At 47.3% G+C, this 18,050-nt stretch overlaps 2 protein-coding genes across 5 annotated transcripts in view; one reads left to right on the top strand and one right to left on the bottom strand.

The window, feature by feature from the left end:
- The window catches only part of Pigw (phosphatidylinositol glycan anchor biosynthesis class W), a 34,102-nt gene that overhangs the window by 8,208 nt on the left and 7,844 nt on the right, over positions 1-18,050 (top strand). The window lies entirely within an intron of this gene.
- Positions 1-18,050, bottom strand: part of Myo19 (myosin XIX) — a 29,821-nt gene that overhangs the window by 7,298 nt on the left and 4,473 nt on the right. For 3 of the 4 annotated variants that reach the window (XR_013092651.1, XM_076869695.1, XM_076869697.1), the window contains exons 4-21: positions 16,652-16,790; positions 16,140-16,288; positions 14,309-14,422; positions 12,479-12,611; positions 11,807-11,876; positions 11,156-11,258; positions 10,222-10,318; positions 10,028-10,104; positions 8,070-8,160; positions 7,498-7,669; positions 5,813-5,886; positions 4,911-5,032; positions 4,462-4,575; positions 4,030-4,206; positions 3,555-3,707; positions 2,159-2,266; positions 1,166-1,236; positions 574-677 (exon numbers count right to left, since the gene is read on the bottom strand). Coding sequence is in view for 3 of the 4 variants with exons in the window: in XM_076869695.1 (XP_076725810.1) it covers positions 574-677; positions 1,166-1,236; positions 2,159-2,266; positions 3,555-3,707; positions 4,030-4,206; positions 4,462-4,575; positions 4,911-5,032; positions 5,813-5,886; positions 7,498-7,669; positions 8,070-8,160; positions 10,028-10,104; positions 10,222-10,318; positions 11,156-11,258; positions 11,807-11,876; positions 12,479-12,611; positions 14,309-14,422; positions 16,140-16,288; positions 16,652-16,790 (2,068 nt within the window). In the remaining variant the exon portion in view is untranslated. The remainder of the gene's footprint in view (positions 1-573; positions 678-1,165; positions 1,237-2,158; positions 2,267-3,554; positions 3,708-4,029; positions 4,207-4,461; positions 4,576-4,910; positions 5,033-5,812; positions 5,887-7,497; positions 7,670-8,069; positions 8,161-10,027; positions 10,105-10,221; positions 10,319-11,155; positions 11,259-11,806; positions 11,877-12,478; positions 12,612-14,308; positions 14,423-16,139; positions 16,289-16,651; positions 16,791-18,050) is intronic. The other variant, XM_076869696.1, reaches the window with a different exon arrangement.

The following is an 18,050-nucleotide window of genomic DNA, read 5'->3' on the forward strand; positions in this document are numbered from 1 at the left end:
TGTCAGTCTTGGAGGGCTTTTGAGCTTCCCCAGACCTCTCTGGCTCTTCCTGTCTGTATACTGGTCAACACCTACCAAGGCTGACCAGTTTCTTCCACACATCTCCCACCTCTCTGGCTTCTCTCCCTTTGGCAGCTTTGCAGCCTCACTCCTGAAACCTCCACAAGGCCCCCCGGCTGATGGAGCTGCTGGCTTTCTTCCCTGCAGTGCCACCTCTTCTGTCCAGAGAATAAAGTCTAGGTTCCCTGAGTAGATCACCTGTCACCACTGTCCTGATGAATCAGCAAAACTGCAATGGCCTGGAGTTCCTCACACCCACACTGCTGTCTCATGCCTCTGTTCAGATTAGCCTATTCACCTGGCTACCCAACTTACCATCACCTACCACCTGCTTTAGGAAGCTTTCCCCAGTCCACACCTGCCCAGCACTTCCCACAGCATCCTGCTCACAGCTCTGCCTTCCCGCATTCCACAGCTGTCTTTCAGTTTGTTCCCTGATTTGAACGAGGAGCCATAAGGGCAGGGCTATGTTGTATTCAGTGACCTGTGTTTGAACAAAGGGCCCCCACTCACCAGAGTGCTCTTTGGCAGAATATGGGTTATGGAAACTTGAGGATGCGCGAGGACAGAGCCTTCTCAGTAACTCATATCGTTCCATAAAGTTCTGGTGAGAGACCCTGCAAGCCAAAGCAGGTGAAAGAGAATGAGTTCATCCGTGAGCCAGGTACATCACTCAGGGCTCAGTTCCTTCAGCATCTCTCAATTCCTGACCCTTCACTTCTCATAGGCCTGAGCTGCTTAGAAGGGCCCTTCCCCGTTGGGTTATCTAATTAGCATTTTTCTGTTTCTTTCCTAGCACCAGTTGCACTTATTTTTCCTGACTCTATAGGAATGTATACCCCAAGAGGGAGAGACTCACCTTCCTTATTCACTGATACATTACCAGAAACATTGTTGGTAATTTTTATTGTTCAAAACAGTGTACAGTAAATGAATGGATAAATTAATAAGTGCTGCCCCTTGAGTTCCAGGTGGACTTCTATAGACCTGCCTCTTTTTCTTCATCTCTACCTCCAGCTCTGTCTTGGGCAGGCTCCTGTCTGGGCCACGTCCTGTAATTCACCCCAGCAATGCCCTGTTCCCTGTGGTGGTGTGACTCACTCACCGAATGGGGAAGCCAGCAGCACTGATATGAATGGTCTCTACAAGGCCACAGGCCTCCAGTTGGCTCAGGACCTATAGGGTGGGAAGATAGGGTAGGCACTTGTGGGACCAGAAATGCCATTCCTTCTGGCTTTTTCTTGGGCCCTAGCCTGTGTGGTGCTAGAGGCTCTCCTGAGCCTTGGCTGATGAGGGATATCTCCTTGGGGTGGCAAATCAAGGAACCCTGAAAAAATTTCCTCTGTAGAAAGAGGGCCCTGGTAGTTCCAAGTCTCCCCAAATGCCTGAGTTTTGATACAGTTGAGGGCTTTGATGGTCCTGGCTGTATCTCATCCCTTCCTTTGGGGAAGACTCACTATCTCAGAATGCAACCCAACCAGATTTCTAGTTCTGATTGTTTTTGCAAGTAGCAGAGTGGTTCACAGCTGAGGGGCTGGGAGGTCATACTGTAAAGATTCTCCCACAGTCTGAATTCCAGTCTTTACCACACAGCCAAGTAGTCCTGGCTACCAACTCCAAGGCCACATCTACCAGATGACCCTGTGCTCCTTTTTAACACTGTCCAGCACTCACACCTCATCCATAGCCCTCAGAGCCTTGTACCCTGAGCAGCTGGTGGCCAAAGTGCTTTTGCATAGATTAGACAAAAAAAAAGTGGCACTCTAGTCAGAAATGGCTACATTGTACATGGACTAAGATGACACAGTTTCAACTCGTCACAAAAGACACCTATCAATCCTTCAATCCCTCCTCAAGGCACCTAGCAAGAGACACTGGAGTCCCTACTTGCCTCCTCTCCTAAGCCACTGCACAGTACATGCCACACAGCCACAATTGCACATGACTGCCCTGCCCCAGCAGAGAAGAGCAGCCCTCCCTAATGTCAGGCCCAGCCTGAGATTCCCAGAGACTCTGTTTGGAGATGTGTTGCCCTGCATCCTCCCAGGGCTTGCCAGATGGGGATCAGTGCAAAACAGCTTTGGTCCAGTGTTTTTACCTCCTCTTGGAGGAAGCTCTGTGGCTGGCCCTGGCTGTTGGGCTTAATACAGCGAATGTAGTGGGGTGTTGTGTTCTGCAGGATCCGCAGGAGCTGCTCCAGGGAAGCCTGAAGATGGGAGAGATGTAGGGTTAGACAGGGACTGGGGCTGCTCAGGGCCATAAGCCAAGCCCTGGTTAGTAACTGTAGCCAATGCCTCCAGCAGCCTTCTCAGCCTTGAGACCAAGATCCTCATGTGCCCTGGTGACAACTACCAGAGGATCTTACTGAATGGGAAAGATAGCAGCACTGATATGAATGGTCTCAACAAGGCCATTCTCAAAGCACACCCCCTTCGTACCTACTATTGCTCCTCACCCTTGTCTCCAAGGAACTTTTGGAACTATGACCTTCATCTGATCAGTTTGCCTGCATCTGATCTCAATTCCTCTCTTGCCCCATCTCCCCAGAGCAATCTTCTGGAAGAGAACAGTTTCAACACCCCCCCCACCCCTCCCCCCCTCCCCCCCGCTGCCATTCTTTCAGGCAACAGTTGTCATTATTAAGCTTGCCCTGTGTGATGGAGGCTTGCAGGGACCAGGACCTAGGCAGTCTGCTGCCGTCTCAGAGCTTAGTCTCAGGGGCCACACACATATAGGACACCCTCTGTGGTGTCTGTAGCTGGGGTAGAAAAATGCTAATCAAACTGGGTACTACAGGGTGCCTCCTCAAGGAGGAGCTCTCTCCTCAATGACAGAGCAGAGGTTTGATGGATGAGTAGAAACAAACTAAGAAAATTTGTGTGGAGCTGAAGGGCAGTGGTCAAGAGATCCCAGGTGTCAGGTGTGGTGGCGTATGCCTATAATCCCAGCAACTTGGGAAGTTGAGGCAGGCGGATTGCAAGCTCAAAGCCAGTCTCAGCAATTTAATGAGGCCCTAAACAACTTAGCAAGACCCTATCTCAAAATAGAAAGTAAAAAGGCTGGGATGTGGGTCAGTGGTTAAGCACCTTTGGGTTCAATCCCTGATACAAAAAAAAAAAGAAAAAAGAAAATCCCAGGAAGGTACATGCAAGGGCAATAGCAGAAAACTGACAATACTGAGAAAAATGACAAGCCTGCGCCTGCTGAGGACAGGTTTGAGCAGGACCCACTCAGAGAGGTTCATTACTGTTCTCCTGTGAGCATCCTATCATCAGTGAGCAAGAGTCCTTCCACTCCCCCAAGATGTCATATCATTACATCTGATGGCCTGTGTGTCTTTGTTTCTACCCTGAAGTATAAAGCCCATGGGAACAGAGACCACATCTGCTTGATATATAGCAAACCACTGCACCACTGCTCCAAGCAGACAGCTCCAGTCTTGGGAGGGGCTCAATAAACATTTGAGATTGTCATGTCAGAACCACCAGACCCACCTTGAACTTGGACACCACAGTCAATGCAGGGGTCCTGTTCTGGCCAGAGGGTTTTTCCTGGGTCTTCTCTTTGGGGTCAGTAGAAAACAGCACAGTGAGTAAGGAGTGCTGGGATTGCTGCAAGAGCCCAGTCAGTTCAGGGGGGACGGGGTCCTGTAGAAAAAGGGCAAGGGTTGCAGGTGAGAACAGGTAGACTGCTTCCTAGAGCTGTCCATATGCCCCCCTGGATGCCCAAGCCAAGGCAGGGCTTCTGGGAGGGCAGGGCCTGAGTCCAGGCCAACCAAAGACCCAGACCCAGGCCAACAGGTCATTTCCAGGCAGGTCAGGCTGGATTTGCAGAGACCCAGATAGTGATCCAGGATTCTGGGTGGACATTTGAGAGAAAAAGGATGCCTAATGGGAAACTACATGCATGAAGCACAGTGTCCTGCTTCATGCACCATCTCTTCCAGACTCTGGTCCAGGCTGAGCTCACCTTGTTCTTCTCCACCAGGCCTGCTGTGTGGTACCGCACAGGCCCTGCAAAATGCACCACCACAAAACTGGGCTCCCGGCTGAGCTTATTGTGGCCCAAGCAGGGGCTGCCTGCCAGGGCACTCTCAATGCGTGTCTGGAGCTGGGCTGCACTGCTTGGCCGATTTAGGCGGCACTCCTGTGGGGTTGGGAGTGGGCAGTCAGTCACAAAAACAAGAGGGTTTCATAACCCTCATAGTCCCCACTGTCCGGCTTCCATGGCAGCAGGGTTGTCACACAGGAATTCTAGTGACCCCAAGAGGGAGAATAGAGGAACCAGCAAACCCATTTGGCAGATGGAGAGATAGAGGCAGAAAGAGAGCACAGAATAGTTAAAACCACAGAAAAGCCCAAAGACCAATTCTGATGCTCAGTTCTAGTGGACCCTCTCCACCTCGTTTATGAGGGAGCAGATGCTGATAGGGCTTCCCTCGATGAGATCCAAGCAGGTCTGGTTGTCCTGGTAATTGACAAATGACCACTCCAGGCCTTCTACTGCGTATTCCTCCTAGGGGACAGACGGGAAGTAGGATAGAAGAAGGCCTCCCACAGCTGGCCTTGGTACCTCAGCATGTTCCAAAACAGCACCAAAGAAGGAACATGAGTCTATCAAAACATTACATTGGCCTGGGAGTGTAGTTCAGTGCTATAGCACTTGCCTAACATGCATGAGCTCCTGGGTTCCAAAAACAAAACCCACCACATCGTACTTTATATATATAACTATTACTTGTCAAAAACAAAATGAGGAATAAAAGGCTTCCAGTCAGAGCTGGGGTGGGCTGAAGGACCAGGTGAAGTGAAGTACCCAGAATAAGTACCGCCCACCTTGCCCTGCCGCACCTGCTGAGCCCTGAGGTAGTGAGCCACAAAGTGTTGCTGTAGCTTCTCATTGGCATAGTTGATGCACAACTGTTCCAGACTGTTGTCAGGAAATGACTCAAATCCATACACATCCAGCAGACCTGGGAGGAGGGAACTCATGTGGTCACTGCAGGAGTAGTGGGATTCCAAGACCCCAAGGTGATTGGGTCCTTGATAAGACCTCATACTTGGTAGCCTGGGGATGAGGTAAGTGAGCCTGACACCTTCTTGGTGAGCTGAGAACACCACTTTTACTCTGCACCCCACCCAGGGTGATCCCAGCTCTATTCCCTGTGCTCTCAGAGCAGGCAGAAGAGCCAAGTGAAATACGAGGGGCAGTAGAGGGCACCAGGCCCATTTTTGAGTCTGAATCCTCTGGTTCTGAAAGGCACCTTCTGTGAGGAAACCAGGTACCAGGGAACATTTTCAGTGTCGAATCTAATTCAGAAGGCCTCAGTCTCACCAACCTAGTTGGTGCCTAAACACCACTATTCCACGAGCAAACTGCACTGGCACCTCTAGGCTTTACTTCCTCCATTCCCTGACTATCCACCCAGGGTTAGAATGATGTTGACCTGTGAGGTCCCCTGGTCTAGCTTTCATCCATCCCTCACTTCTCTTCTGGGATTAGAGCTGGGTGTCTGGAAGAAAAGGGGCCCTTACAGCCAAGACACCAACCAAGCCTGTCTGGAAAGACATGAATGGTTAGATGTGAGCATCAGAAAGTACAGATCTCACCCAGATGCTGGATGAATGGAAGAAGAGATAGGGGTACGGAGAAGGGATAGGCTGCTCAGAGCCTCACAGGGGACCCAAGCCTCTTTGTTCACAGCTCTACTGCTTTTTTCTGGAGGGTTCCTGACAGGGTAAGCTGCTGCTACCTATGAAAGTGGTCCATGAGTCGGGGTCTGCATAGATGCTACTGTTGATCACCAACACCAGCCAGTCAAACAGCCTGTAGGGGAGAAGAGTTGGACTGTGATGAGGGGCTGAGGCTGAGCCTGGGGATGACAAAATTGCTCTTCCAGCCAGGAAGCCAACCCTCAGGGGGCCTTGTATTCTGAGCCCAATAGACCAAAGGCTAAAAATCATCTTCCTGCATATCCTGTCTTGACCTACTATAGATAGAGACTCTGGACATGCATGTTCCCAGGTACACACAGACCTGGCCTGTCTTCCCAGTAGACAGAGCACAGGACAAGCTAGGTTCCAGGACAGATAGGGCACAAGTCTGCATCAGTCACATGTCTTGACACCAGTTGGTGTCATGACTAGAAGGGGCCATTGGGCGGGCCAAGGTGGGCTTCCTTAAGAACTGAGTTCATAGAATTCCAAGTCTACCTGCAGAGCCAAGAGCTCAACACCCTGCCACATCCTTCAGCTCAGTCCTGCACAAGCAGACCCTGAGCCACTTAAGGCCAACAATGGCATCCTCCTTCTGGAACCATCACCAACCCAGAGAAGGTGAGGTTACTGAAGGTGGTGGCATGTATAACACTATTCAGGGTTTCTTCTTTACAGTTTTTCTTAAAAGTTGCTCTGCAACTTTTTTCCCCAATTCAGTAAACAGCTCCTCTTTTTACAATAGGGCTTTAAACACCCATTTGAGCTGCTAAAAATGAATGACCTAGTGTTGCAATGACTGGTGGTTTCTATGTGTAAAATATTCTATGGTTAGGAGCTCACTTTGTGACCTTCACATTTTAACTGCTCATTTTGCAGTAAAGCAAAGGCTTTCAAAATCACTGAATTGAAATCTCTTAGAGGTAGTGGTATCTGAGTCTCTTGTTGAAATGGTTTTAGTCTAGGCCCAGCTACTGGGGACCATTTTCAATTCAGAGGATCTTTTCCCTCAGTAGTGCTTCTCAGGCTCTTGGCTCTTTGAGAAGTTCATGGAAAGCACAGGGACCCTCTCTCCAGAAGGCTGCCTGAGGTCCCAAATGCATGTGTGCGCATATATATATATATATATATATATATATATATATATATATGTTCATTCCATAATCTCAGAGGATTCTGGGTCCCTGGAAGAACTTATAAGGCACCCTAAAGCTTCTCAGAGCCTAAGGTGAGACCATCCTTGACCACATGGCCCGCGACTGGAGATGCTCATGTAACACACTGGGAAAGGCCAGGAGCCCACCTTCCCCACTGTGCTGCCCACACCTGTGGGCTGAGCCTCTGGCTCTACCACCATCTATCAAGCTCCCCAGATAAGTAACACAAGGTCTTAAGTGTCAGGGTCCAAGAAGAGAGTGGAACCTATCCACCCAACGTTCTAAACCTAGAACTGTGAAGATGCCAGTTCACCTCTGGGGCCCGCTTTGCCAGCAGACAGCTAAGCAGGCTTTCCTTGCCTGTTGCCCATGACAAAGCAGGCTCCTGTAGCTGAACTGAGGTCAGGAATATGGCAAACTCTTCTTCAACACTCAGAAACAGGTGAAAAAACATGGGAGGCATTCCCTGCTGAGAAACTAGTCTGCTTTATCTGACACCCCCCAACCCTGTGCCTGCATCTACTACCTGATCACCAGTGTCTGGTCCAACATTTGTAACTGCTCACCGTGCATAGACCAGTTTGGCCAGACAGTCTCTGCGGGTGTCACACTCAGCTCGGGAGCAGGCCTTCCGGAACACCTGCTGCTGCCTGCCCGCCCTGATGGTTCTAATCCGCAATGTCTCCAGCAACATGTCCTCTGGGAGCTGCAGTAACGAGGCTGATGTCCTGACAGAGCCTGGGAGAGGCAAATCCTCCTTAGGCAAACCACTCTTCAAACTACGAAGCAATGTGAAGTCCTCGCAGTGGAACCATGACTCACCCAACTGGACAGGAAATCTAGGCTTTGACAGGCAAAGAGACTTGCCAAAGGCCTCCATAAGTGGCAGAGACAGGACATGAACCCAGGACTTCTATATCCCCACCCACACTGCCATCTGTGGAACAATGACTTTATTAGACCCTTTTACTCTCGTTTTCTCATCTGTAAGATGGATATGATAATGCCCACCTCCCCAGAGACAGGGTGAGGAGTAGATTATAGCAGACAGTTTCCATCCTCTAGTTTCCCTCCTAACCCCCAATGTTGTAGTTTCTAGCCAGGGCCCACCCTACTCTCCTGTTCCCTCGCCCCTCACACTTGGCCTCTTCCGTCAGTTGGCAGGGCTGGGCTTCATCCTCTGAGTCTGCAAATTGGACATTGCCAAGGTGCAGCAGTCCAGCTAGGACCTGAGGGGGCAAAAAGGGATGGTCAGAAACAGGAGAGGACTGAAGTGAGCCCTCCTTCTGAATATAATCAGGACAAGACTGAAGAATAGCTCTCGACTACACCCAACCATGATCTATACAAGGCATATGCATCACCTTCATTTTTCCAGTGCCCTAGAAGGCACGTGCTATGATGATGCATGTGCTGGAGATGGGAGAGATGGACTGGGAGAGGCTGACTCCTAAGCCCAAGGATACGCTGACGGGGGGAAAGGCAGGATTAGAACCCAGGGGGGTCTGTCTTCAGATGCCTCACAGAGCAGCCAGTGGGCCCCCGTGTGTACCAACCACCTGTCCCTCTGTCCTCCATTCTTTAGACCAGACTGTGTGGGAAAACTGATCTTGTCAGTTATAGGCCAGGGTTACTTCTGTGTCTGCTGGGGGCTTGGTTCTGGCTTCCTGGGGCCCTTTCTCAGCCCTGTTGGGTTTAGGATTCCCATCCTGGAAAGCAGCTGAGATCTTGGTCTCCATAGTGTGTGCCACCCTTCTGCCTTTGAACACAAATACATGGACAAACCCACAGGAGCTATGGAAAGAAAACCCCTCCAGGCCCAGCAACTTTAAAACCCTTGGACTAGAAGAAAAGGGCCCTTTCTGCCGTTCCTAGGCAAGTCACCTCCTTTTACAACTGGCCTTCTGGCCACAACCTATCCAGGTGAGAACAGTTATACCCAGTGGGCAGTATGGCTGTGGTAGAAGGTGATATGATATACCCCCAAACCAGCAGCACTCCTGCCTGGACTCCTAGTGTTGTCCACTCCTGGTCTTGTTCCCATATGATGTCCTTCTCTCCAGCCTCTTACCTGGCAGTGTCCATACTGGGTATGATACCTTCCCTGTCTGAGCAGCCCCCATCTGGAGGTAATCAATTTCCATTGCACTGTCATCTCCCTGAAGTAGCTTTTCTGTCCCTGCTGTCCCCCTATCCTATTTAGCCTGTCCTCTTGCTTTGGGGGCTAAGGATGTGAGGGGGAGGGAGGCAGTCAGTCTTGTCAGCAAAGGTGAATGTAGGAGGAAGCCACTGTGGGGATACACATGGGGCTAGCACTTGACCAAGAGGGAGGAGCAGAGATGGGAGTGGAGAGAGGAGAGGAAAAGAAAGGCTGGACTTTGGAATTACTATGTCTGAATAAATTTATGACAGGTAGGGCACGCCTATAATCCCAGTAGCTCAGAAGGCTGAGGCAGGAGGATCGCAAGTTCATAACCAGCCTCAGCAAAAGCGCAGTGCTAAGCAATTCAGTGAGACCCTGTCTCTAAATAAAATACAAAATAGGACTGGGGATGTGGCTCAGTGGTCGAGTGCCCCCCGAATTCAATCCCCAGTACAAAAAACAACAAAAAAACAAATTTACTCTATTACAGAGTGATATTGACCTTAGGTAGGTCATTTTACCTCTCTGGTTTTCTTAAGAGTAAAATGAAAATAATCTCCACACAAAAGGCACTGTTGAAAAAAAAAACAAGTGAGCTAAGAAGTATGATTATGATTTTTAAATTTTAAATTGTTAAGACAAACACGTGGTAGGATTATTTCTCTATTCTCATAACTGCAGTAATAACTGACCCAAGCCATCTTAGGTCACATAGGTCACTGTACTATGTTCTGTACTCAAGCACTATGTACTATATCCTGTCCTCTATGGCCATCTAGCCCCACTACTCATCTCCACGGAGAGGTGACCGACTGGCTCCTTGGAGACTGTGTGGTAGGGCCCAAAGCCCTAGATGTTCAGGGAAAGGTAAGAGTTTCAAGTCCAGGGAAGGATGCTATGGAAGGGGCTGCCTGGCACCTCTGCCAATATGAGCAGTATGGCTCTCTTCTGACCTTAAAGATGTTGTTCTGGGTGGGGGTATCGATGCCCAAATGGAGCATGGCCTCTCTGGTCACCTCAAAACAATCCTCTGAAAAAGAAACCCAGTGGTGAGCAGGAGCAGCAGGAGGGCAAGGGAAGCAGACCCTGTGCAGAGTGGGCATGTGCTGTTGGGGTAATCCAAGGAGTGGAGTGAAGCTCCACTTACCTTCCAAAGTCCTCTCTGGGTTGGGCAGCCAGGAGAAGGTGGATCCCTTGGGGAGGTGCCACTGGACCCTCTCCTCCTCACTGGCTCCTTTGCATATCTGTGGAAGGGTGGGTAGGTGAACTGGGAGTGCAAGGGTAGCCCAGGCTCCACAGGCCTGGGGTTGGGATGATAGGAGAAATGGATATAATGTCATAAAATTGAGAGAGCCCAGGGTAGGAATGAGAACAAAAGAATAAACAAATGTCATCCTGGATATCTCCCATCTGATGCATACACACACAAAAAATCCTGCTCTGGGAAAGCCTTTAGTCCAGTGAAGAACTACAGCTCCTGACTGGTGAACCCCTATCTTGACTGGAGTGGTACTTCTCTACCTAAGGATGCTCCCTTTCTTAAAACAAGGAGACTTCCAATCCATACCTTGGGGATGCCCAGTCTAGTAAAGGGGCACAAGTCTAGGGAAGCCTCATTCTAGTAAAGGACACAGGTCCCTAAAAACAGAATACCAGCCTCGAAGTCTTCTAGTCTGACAAAGAGGCAGAACATACTCTTCAGCCAAAACTGTGCTGGAAGCCCAGGTCTCATATGAAACAGAGTGTTCCATATTAGTTTATGGGAATAAGCTGGGCACAGTAGCACTTGCTTATAATCTCAGCTACTCAGGAGGATTGTAAGTTTGAGGCCAGCTTCAGCAACTAAGCAAGACTGTCTCAAAAAAAAAAAAAAAAAAAGGGGGTGGGCATGTAGTTCAGTATTAGGGTACCCCTGAGTTTAATCCCTAGTACATTAAAAAAAAAGAAAAGGAAAAAGTTGAGGAATAAGCAGCACTACTAAAAATCAGATGAAGGAGCCAGGCATGGAACATTATGGAGACCTGGAGACAGACCCAGCCCTGCCCTGCAGGTGGGCACTACAGGTCCCTCTTGGCACAGACCTGATAGAAGATGTGGAAGTTCCTCTCACTGGAAGCCTGGCAGGCCACACGAGTTTTCTCTAGGAGGTAGGTCTGGACTGCAGCTCCTGTCATCTGCTGGGCCCTGGCACAAAAAGGTAGGAGCCCATTAGTTGTCTATTTATTTAATAGCCATCTATTCAGCACTTAATGTGTACCAGACTGCCACCTAGCAACCCCCTGCCAACCTATTCTTAGTAGGCTGAGAACCACTCAGAATGTCCTTAGGTATTCTGGGAAATTCCCCTGCATCTAGCTTAGGTGGGTAGGGCCATGGCCTCTGTCTATGGCTTTTGTCCCATCCCAAGGCATGAGCAAAAGCTGTAGCTTAAAGCTCAGGGTTATGGCCCAAAGAGGTAGCAATTTATTTAGAAGTCCCTGAGCAAGGGTATAAGCCGAGGAATACAAAGGCCATGTCAAGAACACCACTCCAGTTCCTAAGGTGAGAGCAACTATGATTATCAAGGTTCAAAGATCACTATAGAGTTTATTGATCCTAAATATTCTCATACACATACATGACAAATTCTGCCCAGAGAGGTGACCAAGGCTGGTGACAGCCCCAGCAGTTTCCAAACCCTGGCCAGTCCCCTCACCCCCCACCACGAGGGCCAAGGAGGCAACAGTAATTACCTGTTCAGCTGGAGCTGGATGAACTTCCCAAAGCGACTGCTGTTGTCATTCCTCAGTGTACATGCATTCCCTACAAATAACACTTATGTTTGCATAACTCCCCTAGGTTTTAGAGTTCCCAAAGGAACAAAAGGATGAGCATGGCTGCCCATCCTCAAGTCACCTAAAAGCCCTTTTGTTGGTTTCTGTATCATGGGGGACAGGATTAGGAAAAGGGCACTCAGGCCTTGGCAAGCAAAATGCAGAAGAGTTAGAACTTCCTGGCAAGGAGGTGGAATGAACAAGCCTACGCATCAGGAACTTTTTTTGTTTGAAGGGAGGTCAAAAACATCACACTGTCATTATTGGCAGGAAGATATATCATCTGGGCTTCAGTCTCATCAAGGACACCAATAGCTATGCTTCCTTAGACAAATCTCCTTTAAACCATCTGGAGACTGAATGGAAAGATAGGATTTGGACTAGATGAGTCACCAGGTCCTCTTCAACACTGTTACATGTGTCTAGGATGAAGGCAAGATGACCAAATGACATCCCCTTTATTGGAAAGAGGTTGGGGGGAACTGGGAGAAGGCCAGAGGGGGTCTTAGAGCAGTGTTCCTCTTCATGCCAGGTGGCAAACCCTAGAGAGGAAATGGGACTGAAGTATAGTACAGAGGTTGCTGAACTCACCAAAAGCTTCCATGACAGGGTTGGAATTCAGGATCCGCTGTTCGATCCTCTCGGCAATCTTGTGGTTCTCCCAGGAAGTGGGTGAGGTAGCTACGACAGCATAGAATTTCATCAGGCAGCGGGACGTCCATGTCTGCAGGAAAAAACAGCCTCATGGGAGCTGTGTCCATGTTCTTTCCTATTACCAAGCCTGCCTGAGGAAGTGGTGTCCATCAGAATGCTCTTCTAAGAACCACCATGTGTGTTGCTGACCAAATAAATGACTACTGAATTAAACTCTGGCCTCGGCAATGCACTATTATAATTGTGAAATGGGAGGGTGCATCTCAGTTCCTCTCAGTTCCAGAGAATGCACTAAGAATGAGGGGACCTGGGCAGTGTCACAGCTAATATTGAATACTCCACGGAGGCCCTGAACTACAGTGGTTTTCTGTGTTTTCTTACAAACCCTAAAGAGGCAGATATAATTATGCACATGTTTTTAAAATGATAAAACTGCAGAATTAAAAAAATTTAATTTGTTAAAGATCAGTAAATGACAGAGCTCTGATTAAATGCAGGCAGCCCAAGTATAAAAATTCTTTAGTTTCAATCAGTTGAATGAGGTAAATTTTCACTTTAAATTTCCAATTATTTGTTGCTAGGACATAGAAATATAATTGATTTTTATATATTGACCTCATATCCTATCATTTCACTAAACTCTATAGTTTTTTAGCTATAGTAGTGATTTTTGTTTTTTGTAAATTCTTTAGATCTTTCTATGAGGCTGGAGATGTTCCCTCTTTTCTATTTTCTGAAAGATTTTGGGTAGATTTAGTAACATTTCTTCCTTAGATGTTTGGTGAATACAAGTAAAGCTGCCTGGGCCTGAAGTTTTCTTTGTAGAAAGTTATTTTTTTTTTTTTTTTTAAACTGTGACTTAAATTTCTTTCATAGATATGTGCTATTCAGGTTACATTATTTCTTCTTACGTGAGCTTTAGTAGTCAGGTAGGGGGTCTTCAAGTAAATTTCTCCATTTTATCTTAAGTTGCATAATTTATTGGCATAAAACCAGTCATACTTTCTCTTATCAATCTAGGATCTATAGTGACAGAAAGACAGAGAAGTTTTCTTTTTGGTACTGGGGATTAAACCCAGGGACACTGAGTCACATTCCCAGTCCTTTTTAGTGAGACAGGGTCTCATTAAATTGCTTAGGGCCTTGCTAAATGGCTGAGGCTGGCCTCAAATTTGTGATCCTCTTGTCTCAGTCTCCCAGATAGCTAGAATTATAGGCATGTACCACCATGCCTGGCTTAAAGCCCCCCTACCTTTTTGTTTGATACTGGGGATTTAATATAGGGTACTTTATCACTAAGCTACACCCTTGCCCTTTTTATATTTTGAGGCAGGATCTCACTAAGTTGCTCAGGGCCTTGCTAAATTGCTGAGAAGACTGGCTTTGAACTTGCTATCCTCCTGCCTCAGCCTCCCAAATTGCTAGGATTACAAGTAAGCGCCAGCATGCCAGTTTGGCTTAAGAGCCCTTCTGATGTGCCCTTAACCATTATACTGGAATTCCCATCAGCTTACTTTATTTTCAGTGCTGGCACAAAACTTCAAGAAGGGGAAAGTATTTTACCCCAGGTGACAGCAGAGCTAGTAGGAGAGCCTGCATTGGAACCTGTCTCTGGAATTCTGTCCCAATACTTACCCACTATGGTATACTGACTCTCTGTGTTGGCCAGCCTATCTGTGAATGACAAGGCAGCAAATGACTCCACAAGGAAAGACCACTGCCTTTCTACAGTTATGAGTTGACAAGGTAGAAAAGTGGTCCTCCTACCTTTCCAGCACCACTCTCTCCACTGACCACAATGGACTGGTTAACTGGCTCAATCAGGCTCTTGACATTTCTATAGGTCTGTTCACCCACAGTGAAGATGTGGGGTTTCAGTTTCTGAAATATCAAAAAGGGAATGGTCATGTGAGAAAATTTCTGTTTTCAAGAAGTAGTTGAGCCAATGATGGCTGAGATGGGGAGGCTGCCAACAGAAATGCCAGGATACTTTCTCCAGAAAAACTTCCTGGATTTAACAGTGTTAAGTCCAACTGTGGAACTTCTATAGTGACTTCATTCACATTTTCTCTGCCTGGAAGCAGTGCTGGTCTCAAGCAGTTAGCAGTCAGTGACATTGACACTTTATGTTCCCATCTTATTATTATTTTTTTTTGGGGGGGGGGGTACTAGAGATTGAACTCAGGGACACTTGATCACTGAGCCATATCCCAGTCCTATTTTGTATTTTATTTAGAGACAGGGTCTCACCAAGTTGTTTAGCAACTCACTGTTGCTGAGGCTGGCTTTGAACTTATGATCTTCCTGCCTCAAAGGTGCTGGGATTACAAGTGTGCACCACTTCACCCGGCCCTTATGTTGTTTTATTTGTCTGTTGCTTATTATGTTATTGTACTTTGTAATCTATAAAAAAAAAACAAAAAACTTTTTTACAAGTTACTAAGAAATCTGTGCATAAGTAAGGTTGAATAGCTAACATTTTATAGATGTGGCATCTGAGATTCAGAGGAATTAAATAACCTTCCAAGGCCATTCAGTAAGTAAGTATTTCCATGTGATTTGAATTCCAAAACCATTGTTCTCCTTTCCTTCAACAACTATTAATCTTCCTCAATGTGCTGGGTACTGGGGAGACAGAACAGACCATGACCTGACTTTTCCCTTTGAGACAACGATGATAGTATTTAATATCAGGACAGACTTCCCTGGATTCTACCTGGATGACTCCCCATGCATGAACTTCTGGAGAGCCTGGCCATCTACATGATGCCTGGCCAGTCCAGCCAGCAATGGTCACCTACAGCCTCCTGAAGGAACACTGAGGATGCTTTCAGAATTATCATCAGCCACCAGCCTTTGTCCCAGCCACCTCTCACCTGGACTATTACAAAGCCTCCAACTGTTTTCTCTGCCTCCTGTCACCTTCCTGAACTCAATTCCCAGAGTAATTGCTTCCCCAGTGGGCTCTGTTTGCAGTCTTACCTCCACCCAGATGAAGCAGCCATGTGGACTCTGCCTGCTGTGGGCTTCAGACTCTTTACAAACAGTCCCCACTTTCTCCTAGTCCTACTCTCATCTACTGCCTCTCTCCCCACAGCCTCCCTCCTGCCAGTAGAAAGTTTGTTCTTGCCTCTCCCTGAACATATCAAATACTTTAAAAACAAGGAGCCCATTCCCTGCTTACACCCCCATCCCCACCACCCCACCCCCCAAATAATTTATTATTATAAACATGTGCTGAATTTTCTAGGGCAATCCTTTTGTGTATGATTTTATTCTTTTCTAAAAAGATGGTTAGTTAAATATATGTCTTTGAAAATCCTTTCCTATGAATAAACCCAAAATTAAGGGAAAAAACATCCTTCAATCTATATGCCTATTTTAGGTTCCAAATTTAGCTAAATATTTATTCCCCAACTCATACCTTCTTTCAATAGTCATTTCTTTTGTGTCCAAATTTCTGAGAGTGCCTGTTGGGCAGAGCCATGGCACCCAGTTTTGAATGACGATATGGCTGGTAAATAGATAGATAAGAATGGGGAATCTGCAAATAGGTCTAGGTGGAGCCCTGAGGCCATGGGAAACAGCTGAGCCTTACCTGGGGTTGAGATGCAGTATGGTACTCTCTCATTATTTCTGGAGAGTAGAGCCCAGGGACAGGCTTGAAGGGGTTCAAAGCTACCAAGGTGCAGCCAGCATTGGTGTAGAATGTGTCCACCATGTACCGGGCCTGCAGGCACCTTAGAACTGAGGTGGAGATACTTTTAGCAAAGTCTGCCTCAAATACAGATAATTCCACACACATAGACAGACCCACATCTGCTTACCGGCCCTCCCTCTGTGATTAATCAAGTTCTATTAGATCCTAAGAACTCCCTGATGAATAGGTACAAGATCTAATTAAGACGAGCCCCAAAACTGGACCAAGCCTGCCCTGGGAAGCCCAGGTGTAGCTGCCAGGCTCCCGTGGGCAGAAATCTGGAGTGGCCTGCCTGGCTCCAGGTCAGAAGCCTTGCTTGTCTTGGTCTGAACTGGGAAAGCTGTGCTGGATACTCTCACTGCACCTCTGCCCCTTGGAGACTGTACTCTACAGGAGAGGGAGGCCCATACCTGTCTCCAGTGTCACAGGATTCACCTTGGTGAGGTCATCTAACTGGTGCAGTGGGGCCTCCCCACTCAGGAACTCTTGTATGTCTTCTCTGAGGGACACTCTGCTTTGGTCATGAGAGCTGGAACTGTGGCCATTCAACTGGAAAAGAATAATGTAAGGACCATGAGAGCTGGGACTCAGACCAGCTAGCAGCTAATATGTTGAGAGCTTCCCGAGTAGAAAAATAACAGGACTCTACAATCAGAGTCTAGCAGGGTTCAGATTTCAATTATGCCACTTACTGGTCCTATGAAACTAGGTAATTTACTTAATCTTGCCAAACCTTCTTTATTTGTAGATAATGTAAAACAAACTCAGGGCTCTGGGGAAGAAGAGACATACATTTAGTCAGGGCCTTGCACACAGTAAATGTTCAATAAATACTATGTTATCTCCTCTGCTAAGAGCTTTAGCCAAGTCAGCTTCTATGGTATCAGACTTACTGAGTCTGTTTGGAGAAGCCAGAGAGGGGCTGCTGTAGGAGTATGGAAAGAGAAATGAACATGGATGGAGCTTGTTTTAAAGAGACCATTCAAAAAAGTAGCCTCATGCCTTCGTCACCTGCCTCTTGAGACTAAATCTGGCCTAGTCAATGAATTGGTTCCCTCCAACCTGGGTCTGCTTGAGCAGATGCCTGGCTCAGAAGGCTGCAACAGGTCAAGAACCTGCACCAAGGGGAACAGGCTCTATCTTTGCCTATCTTTGATGCCAACACTTTCCATATGTTTCATCTCCCTACTTTCTTCCCTTTTCATTCCTGTCTGTCACCTGGTGGAGGGTGATGGTAAGAATGGAACAGAAAGGATGGAGTGGCAGGAGAAGACAGGCACCTGGCTGAAATCTGCTTCTGAAGGACAAGGTCTGTGACATGACATGTGTGGGTTTCCAATGAGACTGGTGAGCCCCAGAAGTTCAAATCCCTCAGGGAGTCAAGCCATGGTGGCAAGTTTCATCTGAGAAGCCCAGCAATGAGTTTCTTCCAAAGATGCTGCCAGTTCTCTGAACTTTGGGCCACCATAATCTGCAAGGCAGTTTCATTCCTTCTAGGGTAACATAATCAGCACAGCTGAATCTATGCAAACCCCTCTCTCTAGTGAAAAACAAAAAACCTCACTCACAAATATAGCTATAAGTTATGAGAAGCTCTGATCCAACCAGAGGCAGTGGAGTAAAATGATCAAGAGCCTGCATTTGAAAGCTAGATCACCTGGATCTGAATTCTGATTCTACTTAGTAGTTATACAATCTTATGTTTCTTAAACTTTTTCCATTTTGATTTTCCTTATCTGTATAACGGAATGGGGACTGAACCTACTTCATAGATACCGAGAAACATAGAAAAGTGTTTAGAAAGGCATC

The sequence above is a fragment of the Callospermophilus lateralis genome, chromosome 11 (assembly GCF_048772815.1).
Source record: "Callospermophilus lateralis isolate mCalLat2 chromosome 11, mCalLat2.hap1, whole genome shotgun sequence".
Lineage (NCBI taxonomy): Eukaryota > Metazoa > Chordata > Mammalia > Rodentia > Sciuridae > Callospermophilus > Callospermophilus lateralis.